Consider the following 11,823-nt stretch of genomic DNA (forward strand, 5'->3'; position numbering starts at 1 on the left):
TTTTGTGAAGTTAACCCTACATTTATCGATTGTCATTTGTTTTTTTTTTAATTTTTTCATTGATTACTTGATTAAAAATATAAGAAATAATACACACAGGGTATGATTACATGTACAAAATTAGCCTTCTCTATGCAGAGAACAAATCGACGCTGCTTTAGGTATGGAGTGAATTATTTTTTTGATAAAATTTATTAAAAAAACCGGGTTGTTTTGTTGAATTGATCAGATGAAATACATAAGCGTTTAAATGTTGTTTTACTCTATTATAACTGGGTGATAGTTGAATTTCTATTAACTAAATACTTTATTTTTACAGGTGACAAAGCATATATGATATAATATGGGTCTGAATCAACCTGCAGTCAACTAATGAATGTCTCGGACTTGAATCGCTATGCCTTACCTTCCCCAAAAATGGATAAGAGAAGACCTACGAAGAAGATCCGAGTAAAGACTATTCAAAGAAAAGACCGACTATCACACCATATTGTCCAAGATGCCATAACTGTTCTTGCTATAATAATATAATGTTTTATAATCTTTGTATATAACATTTCTAATGATTTAAAACACGCAGATTGCACAGCTTGCGATGATAGCATTGAATTTAGGGTTCCTAAGATTATGTTAAGAATGTGTGCTAGTATTTTTTGTGTTGACAGTGAAAGCCCCTCTCTATTCACTTATATGCTCAGTATTTGTAATGAGGAATGTAATTCCTGATATGTCTAATACCGTATGATCGAAAAAAAACGGCGTCCAGTTGGCTAGGAAATGACAATCAATGACATTTTCCATATAAATTTACATATAAAATGACAGCAATATTCATTTCATAGCCATCGCTGACGCCGTTTTTTTATCATATCTATGTATAACCAGTTGAATTATCATACTTCTAGCTTAATAATTCAGGCAATTTCTAATTATTAAAAGTTTTCTTTAATAGGCGCATTCAACGATAAACAATTTGTAAGTTAATGCTAAGATCGAAAAAACCGGCGTCCAGTTGGCTGGGAAATGACGATCGATGATATTTCCCATATAAAATGACAGCGATTTTTATTTCATAGCCATCGCTGACGCCGTTTTTTTTTCGATCATCGGTATAATGAGATGATTTAATTGTGATGTAATTATCTAATTCTATTGTTCATTTTTATATATTATTTATTATAATGTTATGTACTAATCTATTAGGCAATTGTACTATTATACCTATATAAAATGAATAAATAAATAAAAATAAAATACTGATATTGTCTTCGTTAAATTGTTAATTCTCTCTATAAGTGCCCACAGGAAAACTTATGCTGATCTTTCTCAGAAACAAAAATAAAAATTGTATTAAAGTTGTTATTAATAAATACCTAAAAATATATAAAAGTGTTTTATTTATACTAGTTTATTTCAAAAAATATATACCTGAAAGTATACATAAAAATATTACGATCTTAAAAACAGCAAACTCCAATAAGAAAATTTAAACGTGTGTGTCGATTTCTGACAACCAGTAATACAAATATATTCCCTTAAATTAAACTATTTAAATTTGCTTTCAAACTTATTAATTTTTATTTTGTGTGTGCCAGTTTCGTTCAAGAGAAGAGTAAAAATTTTGTCAATCCGAAAATTTTTGATCACTTTTAAAATCGCATTAAATTTGTCGGAAAAAGCGATCTCTAGATGTTTGACCTCGTTTTCAAACTTTGACCCTGAATAACTCAAAAACTAATAGAGCTATCAGAGCGGGGTTAGGCTCTATCGATAGAGAATTTCAAGCTCTATCTCTATGCAAAATTACAGGCCGTTTGGGCATACTTTAATTTTTTGGCCAAAAATGAGCAAAGGGTATACACTTAGAAAATTTTTCGGCAGAAAAATAAAATATGCCCAAATGGCACCAAACTTTCCTATCAGATAGAGAATTTAATTCTCTATCGAATGCCGTAATTAGTTTTTCGACGCGCTAATTAGTTCTTGAGTAATTAATTTTTTTAATAATTAATCTAACTCTTCGAGCTCGTTGGCCGATATTCCCCACCATGTCCAAATATTTTGACAGGTGTTTAAAAATTTTAAAACGGTCACCAAAAATGAGCAATTTGTTGCTACGATTGTAAAAGATTTGGCTATAATTTCTCAATAAGAACTATTTTTAATCTCTCAAAAATATTTCGGCATATTAATGACATGTATTTAAATAATTTTATTATAGATTATATTAAAAATGTTAGTCAGAAATATGTAAATAAAACACTGGTAGAAATTATTATTTATTTATTAATATGCTATTATATGGCTACAATATTAAGTGTACGAAATTAACTAATATTAATAACTACTACAAATATATCAAAGCATTTATTATAAAATAAAAATCAACAGGTATATTGCCATGGATCTTCAAACAGGTAGGTAGTGGAATTCTTCAGATTTCAAAGTGACCTGAAAAGAAAAATAAAGACTTTAAAGAAATAATATTACACTTATTTTAAGGCTGTTTCAATCTTATAAGAAATAAATAACAATGATTATTAGCTTTATTTACAAAAATAAAAGGTATGTTAAAGTTACAAGACAGGTAGGTATTTTAATATAAGGAACTACAGGGTAAACAATTGACTGAAAAAAACACTATATCAGTGTTTCTATATGAAATTTTCACTCCGACTCTTACTAAAATAGACTGCTTGGTATATACGGGGTGAGTGAAAACTAGATGTTTTTTTCTATTTCAAATGAAATATTCTGTACTTTTTTTCTTAAATCAATACAGCTTGTATGGAACGAATGTGCACTACAGCTGCTCGCATGTAGTTTATATAAATTTGCAGTAAGAAAGTGATATCGAGCTTTTATTAATAACACACACACTTAGAAATAAAGTAATCGAGTCTTAACAAAAGTGTAACAACGCTTTTATTCTTTGATTTCCAAAACTATAACTTCGTTCTGTATATCTACTGCAACCCATATCGATACATACATCAACAGAACAACTTACAAACCTTCTTGAATTCTTAATATCCAGTGCTCTTGTATAATACGATGTTACATGTTACAGTTGCTACTATCAGTACTATCAGTTAACAGATAAAATATGTCTTCGTAGACTTCGTGACATCTTACCAGACCGAGTTTCTAAAAGAAAAATAGGAATTTACAGATTTATTTGGATACTTAACATTTTTCTTCGGAGTAGCAAATACTTAAATCATTACCTATTTTTAACAGAAAATAATTAAAATAAAATCGAAAAGGCCATGGAATAGTCAAAAAAACAAATGACGATCGAAAAATGTAAGGTTAAGTTGACAAAAAAATTCTCCTCTACTTTTTAAAAATTGAAAGTGGCAGATAATTGAAAGAGTCATCCGGCCATCTTTTGAATTTCTGGAGAAGTAGGCTGCATAGCCTAGGCAACTTAGGCCCAAAAAATTATAAGAGGAGTGTGTGACTTTGAGCCCAAAAAAACAAAAAAGAAGAAATTTTAGTTCGCGAGTTTCTCCACCAGATTGCGCTGTAATCATTTTAATTTTAGGCGGGCACTTTAAAAATTCCAAGATTTTAAATCAATTTTAAGCTGAAAACGACGCTTTTTCGACATTATTCATAAACTGGAATAAATTCTAAACACTCAAATATTAATTTCGTTCAAAATTTCTTTAATAAAAGCGATAATTTTATGTAGACTTGAATATAATTTTCGTAGGTTAATTAATTTTTAATGCGTCTGTCAAACTGAAAAATCCAAACATTCCGATCCGATAGTTGAATGAAATGATTTAAAGAGTTTTGTTTATAAACATGGGCTGTTGCGACTCGAAAGAAAAAGATCAGGAGGAGGAAAATGAGGAGAGAACTTGTACCGACGTATTCTGGCTGATTCTCTTCATTTTATTCTGGTTTTTGATGGTAAGGCGTTACGGTTTTCTCTTTGTTTTAATATCTAATTAATTCCTAATTACTTTGTAGGTGATAATCGCCGCATTCTCGTTCGTATACGGAAACCCGATCAGAATTATAAATGGCTATGACTCATTTGGCAATACTTGCGGCACAAAACACAACAAAGTCATGGGAAATTTCACACTTTCAGGCCTTGATACATCCGATAAACCTTACCTTCTCTTCTACGATGTAAAGGACTTGAAAGAATCCCTCAAAATATGCGTTAAAGAATGCCCAACAAGGACTTTAACAACAGTACAAGAGCTTTACGATTATCACAAATCTGGTGTGGATCTATGCAAATACGGATTTAATTATGAGTCCCTCAATGACAGAAGTATAGATAAAGCAGTTTTATTAGCCCCTTTAGGACCTTGCCCCGTTTTACCAGTTTATGAAGGGTATTTTTAGCAACTTTCTAAGCCTACAGTTCTTTAAAAATACTTTTCAGAAAGCCTGTTTTACACCGTTGTATCCCAAAACCTATAAAAGAAGTCACTGAGTCGATCTTGAGGAATTTTTATGACTTGCTCAATGGATGGGATACTTTAGAACAGATACTAAGCGACCTGTATCATACATGGAAGGAAATATTAGGGCTGGCAGTGCTTTCCCTTTGTACGTACTAAAATATAAACAAATATAATTTCTAATAACGTTTTTTTGTAGTAATATCCTTGCTAACCATCACAATATTACATTGCCTGGCACACATAATCTCGTATTTCATAATGATCGGATTTGCTATAGCGAGTATAGGAGGAACAGCATATTTGTGGTATACTTACTATGATATTAAGCATAATCTAGATAAAACTGAGCAAAACGAAAGATATAGTTTATTGCTGGAGTCTGTACGAAATGAAGTAGCTTTTCGTTGGTATGCTATTATTGCTACCGTTATAACAGTGAGTAGAAGACCGATATTTTATTAACAATAATTTTACTATGGTATATTTTAGGTTATAATATTAATAATAATTATTTTTATGAGAAAACAAGTAGATTTCTTGGCAAACCTTTTCAAGGAAACTTCAAAATGCATTATGCATTTACCAGGACTGTTTTTCCAACCTTTTTTAACCTTTATAGTTCTTGTTCTTTTCTTTATGTTCTGGATATTCGTTGTGGTAAGTTCACCTCAACAATTTTCTCAAAAAAAAAAAAAAATATTAAAAACACTTCTTTTTTTAATAAGTTATGTCTTGCCACCGCAAACTACCCGGGAACTGATGTAATATCCGGAGTAAGAGTCACAGGACAGGGCTCAGCATTACTGACAACCCCCTCGACGAATTCCGCCTTGAAAAACAATTCGATCATAGACAAACTTAACCGTAAGTACCCCAAAAACTTAATAAATCCATATTTAAAACTATATATTTTACAGAATTTAAAATGATCATATACAACGATGATTCCTGGGTGAAAAGTATGTGGTGGGTGTATTTCATAGGGCTGATATGGACGTCGGAGTTTATTATGGCCTGTCAGCAAATGGTGATTGCTGGCTCAGTGGCCCACTGGTTTTACAGGCATAAATACAAGAACAATGATCATGTTTGCTACTCTATGGGCAAGTTAATCAAGTACCATCTGGGTTCAGTCGCCTTGGGTTCACTTATAATCACACTTTTCAAGATTCCGCGTCTCATATTAACATATTTACATGAAAGGTACGTTATATAACTGAAAATATAATGATTAAATGTATAAAACTAAGTTCTCACTAATCATTGTTGTTAAAGTAATGTTCTATGAATTGACCTGACGTGACGTCACTCGCTTATTCATGTTGGCTACATGATATACAATAAAAAGGAACATTTAGTCATCTTACGGTCTAATATTTTTACTAAATAAGGTTGATAAAAAAAATAATTTATTAAAATTACGTTTCTAGGTTCACAAGGAATAAAGAAAAAGGTAGCGAGTGTGCCGCGTGCGCCCTGAGAGGCTGCATTTGCTGTTTTTACTGCCTGGAAAAATTTATCAGATATTTGAACCACAACGCTTACACTGTTATAGCCATTGATGGGTCGAATTTTTGTAAAGCGGCAGGAACGGTAAGTTTTAAAAAAGAATTGGAGCGTTTTGAATATTACTATCAACAAAAAAAAGCATCATAGTGTCTCTTTTGAAATATCAATCTTTCATAATTTTTACTGGATTGACCTCTAGAAGTCTTTATATTTTTTAAATAAATGTCATAGGAGTTGTCCAGACAGAAATTATGAAACATTTTCATTTCAAAGCCTACCATGACACCGTTTTTTTTATTTTAATAACATACATATACATATAAATAATTTTAAAACATCTTTGTGTTAACTTTCTTCTTGACGAAATGGCGAATGCGCCTATTAAATGAACATTTTAATATTTAGAAATTGCCTGAGTTATTAATGTAGAAGTACTATAATACAACTGGTACATATCGATCAGGTACATATCGATCATACAGTACTATAGATAAGTACTGTATGATCGAAAAAAAAACGGCGTCAGCGATGGCTGTGAAATAAATATTGCTGTCATTTTATATGGAAATTGTCATCGATCATCATTTCCCAGCCAATTGGACGCCGGTTTTTTCGATCATACGGTACATTTTTGGCCGAAATGTACTGAATATATTTAAATTAGTTATTGTTTGTTTTGTATTTGTTTAGGCTTTTGAAGTACTGACCTCCCACGCTCTGCAAGTGGCCACCATCAATTCTCTGGGCGATTTCATCCTGTTTCTGGGCAAATGCTTCGTGACAGCCGTGACAGGGTGCGTGGGACTCGCCATCTTCCGTAGAAATCCAGAACTGACGTTTTACGCGGCCCCGACCTTGTTGGTGTGCATATTTGCCTTCTTCGTGGCCCACTGCGTACTTTCATTGTATGAGGTATGTATAGTATTATTTAATAATATTATTTATACAAAAAATGTCTATACCTATGTAGCGAATGCCTCTCTCCAAAAAATCCTATATGGGTATTTCGCCACTGCAAGAAAATCAACAAAATAAAATAGTTATTTTTTGTAAACACTTCTGCGTTAATCCAAACGAAAACTACTTATCAGCAGTTAGTTTTACAGATATACAAATTTGCCTAACGAACAAACAAAAAAAATTATAATAAATAATAATAATAATATGTATAATTTATATTAGAATTTATATTTTTATGTGAACGTGATAAATTTTACTTAATTTATCACGGTTTTTACTGATTATTTAAGAAAGGGAGATTTTTACAGATCTAAGATTTGTCAGCATCCATGGGACACAGGACACAGAAAAAATTTTAATAACGCCAAAATTATAATGAAAGCTTCTAAAAGAAAAATAAAAGAGACTTTTTTAATACAATTTAATAAAAATAAATGTATTGCTCATGCATCTATAGATGTTAGTAATGTATGGCAATCGCTTCTTTGATTTTAAAGAACATAACATAAATAAACATAACATACGCAAAATTTAAAAATAATCATACAGAAAGTTTGGGGCCTTTTGGTTTTACCTTATTAAGTAATTGTGATGAGGTATTAATTGTTAATTTTGAAGTTTAACTTGATATAATGTCATTTTAACAACGTCAACGGTTTCTTGTAGGCGTATCTGTTTTAAAAAACTAAAGTGTTCGCGAATAGTTGAATTTAAATATTTTAAATAGTTTTTTTTTCTTTATTCTTAGTATTTTTTTTTGCTTCCGACGACGGAAAGAGATAAACTTACCGAAACGTTAAGCATTTTTTTGTTTGTTAGGCAAATTTGTATATCTGTAAACTTAACTGTTGACAAGTAGTTTCCGTTTGGATGAACGTAGAAGTAGAGGTGGGAATTCTAGTTCCTTGGGAGGAACTAGTTCCTCCAGAGGAATAGTTCCTTGAACTAGGTCTTTAGTTCACAATAGTTCCCGACTAACATTGACATCCCCCTTGCTTGCTAATGCGTTTCGTTGTCAGTCAGAACTATTCACAGTATGATATTGCAGATAAAAAAAAAATTAAAAAAAAACTCAAATCAGAATTTAAAAAACTATATCACAAATCAATTGTAGCAAATATTACAAAAATTTTACGAAAAATTGCATTTTTCCTCACTTCAAGCTTTTTGTTTTTGTCTAAAAATTCAGAATATCTACTTCGTTTTATAAGATATTTCTTAATTTTAGGGACCTAAAGTGAAACATTCCCATAAAATATTTAAAAAACAAACTAAAAATCAAAAACAGTATCCACGACAATTTTCTGTGGCAATAGACAAGACCGAATCCATCGTCGTCGCCTTGTATTATATCTCGGATCTGCCGACTGAATAGATACCCGTGAACTAGTCTTTTTATAGTTCCTCTATATCCGGATCCGATAACATACGGCTGGCACTCCCCACGCCTGCCTAGCATCAATCGCGCTGGCTGATCCATACGTAAACTAGTCTTTTATTTAGTTCCTCTAGTTCCTTTAGGTCCGGATCCGATAACATACGGCATACGGATCGAACTCCCTACTCCTGCCTAGCATCGATCGCGCTGGCCCGATCCGTTCGTACGTAAACTAGTCTTTTATTTAGTTCCTCTAGTTCCTTTAGGTCCGGATCCGATAACATACGGCATACGGCTGGAACTCCCTACTCCTGCCTAGCATCGATCGCGCTGGCCCGATCCGTTCGTACGTAAACTAGTCTTTTATTTAGTTCCTCTAGGTCCGGATCCGATAACGTACGTCTAGCACTCCCCACTCCTGCCTACCATCGGGCTACGCGCGTTAGCCGATCCGTCGCCGTCGCATATTATTCTATATCGGACACAGTCTCGATCCCGGAATAGGTCCTGAGGAACTAGTCCTTTGAGAAACCAGGAACTAGTTCCTTTCATTCCGGGGTCGGAATAGTTCATTGGAACTAATTCGTTCACGAACTACACACCTCTACGTAGAAGTGTTTACAAAAAATAGCTATTTTATTTTGTAGATTTTCTTGCGGTGGCCAAGTACCCATATAAGATTTTTTGGAGAGTATACAATAAATTAATAATATTTCCAGATGGTACTCGATACAGTGTACCTCTGCATGTGCCAGAGCGGAGACGCTCCAGATGGCATCCAGATGCAGAATTTGGGCGTGACAAACAACGGAAATACGCAACGTCAAAGCACAGAAACCGAACCAATGAGTTAAATAAGTTTTTTTTTCAGCTAAATAAGCACAAAAAACGAGGCTATTCATGGCATAGATATTCCCTCACTGTATTTGTCATGATTTTTTTATTCTTCTCGCATTTTAGACACGTTTTTGCATTTATTATTAATTATTATCATTGATGTTATTATAATTATTGTAAAATATACTCTAAGAGGCTGAGAAATTCATGTTTAAACTATTATAAAATAACGCACATACTCTAATATTATTATGCTGTGTAAAAGTACAATTTATAGAGATATATTCCGTATGATCGAAAAAAAAACCGGCGTCAAGTTGGCTAGGAAATGACGATCGATGACATTTGCCATATAAAATGACAGCGATCTTCATTTCATGGCCATCGCTGACGCCGTTTCTTTTTTCGATCATACGGTACTTATCTATAACGGTTGAATTATCTATCATACTTCTACCTTAATAATTCAGGCAATTTCCAAGTATTAAAAGTTTCCTTTAATAGGCGCATTCGCCATTTCGTCAAGAAAAAAACCTGATTTGCAAGTTAATACAAAGATATTCCATTTAAAATTATTTTTTCAGTACTCTGGGTACATAGATACAATATAATTACTGTAATATTCTACTTAAATATTACATTTCATTTATAAAATGCCGTATGATCGAAAAAAAACCGGCGTCCAGTTAGCTGGGAAATGATGACATGTCCCATATAAAAATTTATATGGGACAAATACACCTAAAACGACAGCAACATTATTTCATAGCCATCGCTGACGCCGTTTTCTTTTCGATCATACGGTACTTATAAAAAAATATTATGTATTTACGCACATATATATAAAATTGTATCATATAAGTCTGAGCTTTTAAAATGTGAAAACTGCCATTTGTTGTATTTTTTTAAAGATATTTACAAAAAACGAATCTCAGTATCAGTATACGCCCGCATATATTAACAGTCCCAAAAAAAAAACGGCGCCACGGTGACCTTTGAAATGACAATTAATTATAATTTCTCTAAAGAAAAAAATACTAAAATAGAAAATGGTGAAAAACAAAAATATTTTTAATGGTTTTTAAAAAGTAGAAAGTTTACAGGCGCAGAAATTTTCAGCCATTGTCATTTCTCAGGCCGCTACGACGCCGTTTTATTTCGATAGTATGGTGTTTATATTTCTTAATATTTTACAAGAATACCCTTAGTATTCGGTGTAGCATGTATATGTAGAAAATTCTATATTATTTATAAAAAAGTAGTAAGTGCCTCAAGTAACAAATCCATAAAAAATATCGGTGCTGTTGATTTATTTATTCTCAGTAATATAGGAATGTTTATGTATTTTTGCTAATTATTTATATGTATTTTTAGTCAGTAATTTTCGAATATATTTATAAGTTATTTAAACTCCTTTGTAATTCAATTTAAATAAAAACCTATCACACTTAAAATATCACATCTTTTATTATATACAAAACACCCTTATTACTTCTTAACTTTCTTAGCTTTAGATACCAAAACTTTTGTACCTCCTTTCTTCAAAACTTTCTTCTTTTTCGCCATTTTTTTCTCCTTGGTCTTTTCTAGTTCCTGTTCTTTATTCAATTCTTCGGCTTTTTCTACTGGGTCTCCTTTAAAAATGTCCTCCAAGGGTATTTTTGGCTTTGTTGAACCATCGGGCTTGTTGATTTCTGCATTAGTTTTTTGCTGAACTCTGTCTAAATACTTGTTCTTTGCTTGGAGTCGTACTTGATGCCTGTACCTTGCCGGACTCAAATAATGAGGGTTTTCCCACAGAGCTTGTCCAGAAAAACTACCAGAGAATATTTTTACCTAAAAATATTCCTTGAGTTCAAGATTAAGACAGTTTTTATTGAAATGAAATTTTGTGAGCATACTACAAACTTACAGGGTTTAGTACAAATCTAGGACCGATTTCTGCCACTGCACCATCCTCAGATAAGATTTGGAAGTTCCTAAACCAAATCCTATGGTCTAAAATCGTAAAGGTATAGACATGATCGAAGAAAGGCTGACTTTTTGGATGATGTTTTGGAACACCAAAAATTTGTGTTAATAATTCCTTCAATAAACTATATTGGGGTTCATTCTGGAAGTTTTTGTCAAAACTCAGCAAAGGTCTTGAACCTCTCAAACAATTTCCAGTAAGTTTTAATTCGGCCATCGTAGAAACTAAGGAAAAAACAATACATTACATAGCTACACCTCAAATTAAGTTATATTTATTTGCATACCATTTTCAACTAAAAATTTTGCACTAGGTCCATTAGGCACATTTGAAAGCCACATGTACAAGTCTTGCTTTTTCCTGCCTTCAAACATGATGGCTTTGTTACAATTTTTCATTTCACAAAGCTCATTTACAACGCTTAGAGTTTTGGATCGTTCCATTTTCGATTCAGGTTTATGGTGGGGCATCATTTTCTTTATGTCCTCCATCAAATGCCTATCGCGATGATTTATACCTCTAGACGCAAAGACCAACACTCGCTGCTTGTTGGTCCATTTCCTCTAAAAATTACTTGAGAAATTATTCAAGTAAAGAAAAGCTAATGTTTACCATACCTTTTTCTGAATAGGCTCTTCAGAGTTTCTAACGGCTGGTAAAGGTTCTGGAGACTTTTCAGCCACTTCCTCTAGTGCTGTGTGTTTTCTTTTAACAGTTTTTTTCATTAACTTAGTCAT

The 11,823-nt window shown here is 32.4% G+C and overlaps 2 protein-coding genes and 2 long non-coding RNA genes across 4 annotated transcripts; 2 read left to right on the top strand and 2 right to left on the bottom strand.

The window, feature by feature from the left end:
* The first annotated feature begins 25 nt into the window (after positions 1 to 25).
* Positions 26 to 543, top strand: LOC115886582. Its single transcript, XR_004050911.1, has 2 exons — positions 26 to 161; positions 320 to 543. It is a non-coding gene; the product is annotated as an uncharacterized LOC115886582 (long non-coding RNA).
* Positions 544 to 2,268: 1,725 nt separating this feature from the next.
* Positions 2,269 to 3,311, bottom strand: LOC115886669. Its single transcript, XR_004050925.1, has 3 exons — positions 3,228 to 3,311; positions 3,015 to 3,147; positions 2,269 to 2,451 (listed from the first exon to the last, which is right to left on the bottom strand). It is a non-coding gene; the product is annotated as an uncharacterized LOC115886669 (long non-coding RNA).
* Positions 3,312 to 3,747: 436 nt separating this feature from the next.
* Positions 3,748 to 10,562, top strand: LOC115886709 (CTL-like protein 1). Its single transcript, XM_030905978.1, has 10 exons — positions 3,748 to 3,921; positions 3,982 to 4,358; positions 4,409 to 4,575; positions 4,627 to 4,865; positions 4,920 to 5,087; positions 5,156 to 5,294; positions 5,348 to 5,633; positions 5,861 to 6,023; positions 6,630 to 6,851; positions 8,997 to 10,562. The coding sequence occupies exons 1-10, from the start codon at positions 3,814 to 3,816 to the stop codon at positions 9,129 to 9,131; spliced, it is 2,004 nt and encodes a 667-aa protein (XP_030761838.1). The 5' UTR covers positions 3,748 to 3,813; the 3' UTR covers positions 9,132 to 10,562.
* Positions 10,563 to 10,602: 40 nt separating this feature from the next.
* On the bottom strand, positions 10,603 to 11,823 carry LOC115886671 (ribosome biogenesis protein BRX1 homolog). Its single transcript, XM_030905924.1, has 4 exons — positions 11,704 to 11,823; positions 11,373 to 11,649; positions 11,027 to 11,310; positions 10,603 to 10,950 (listed from the first exon to the last, which is right to left on the bottom strand). Exons 1-4 carry the CDS (start codon positions 11,821 to 11,823, stop codon positions 10,603 to 10,605), a joined length of 1,029 nt encoding a protein of 342 aa, XP_030761784.1.

The sequence above is a fragment of the Sitophilus oryzae genome, unplaced genomic scaffold (genome assembly GCF_002938485.1).
Source record: "Sitophilus oryzae breed Bouriz unplaced genomic scaffold, Soryzae_2.0 scaffold_494_pilon_pilon, whole genome shotgun sequence".
Classification (NCBI taxonomy): domain Eukaryota; kingdom Metazoa; phylum Arthropoda; class Insecta; order Coleoptera; family Curculionidae; genus Sitophilus; species Sitophilus oryzae.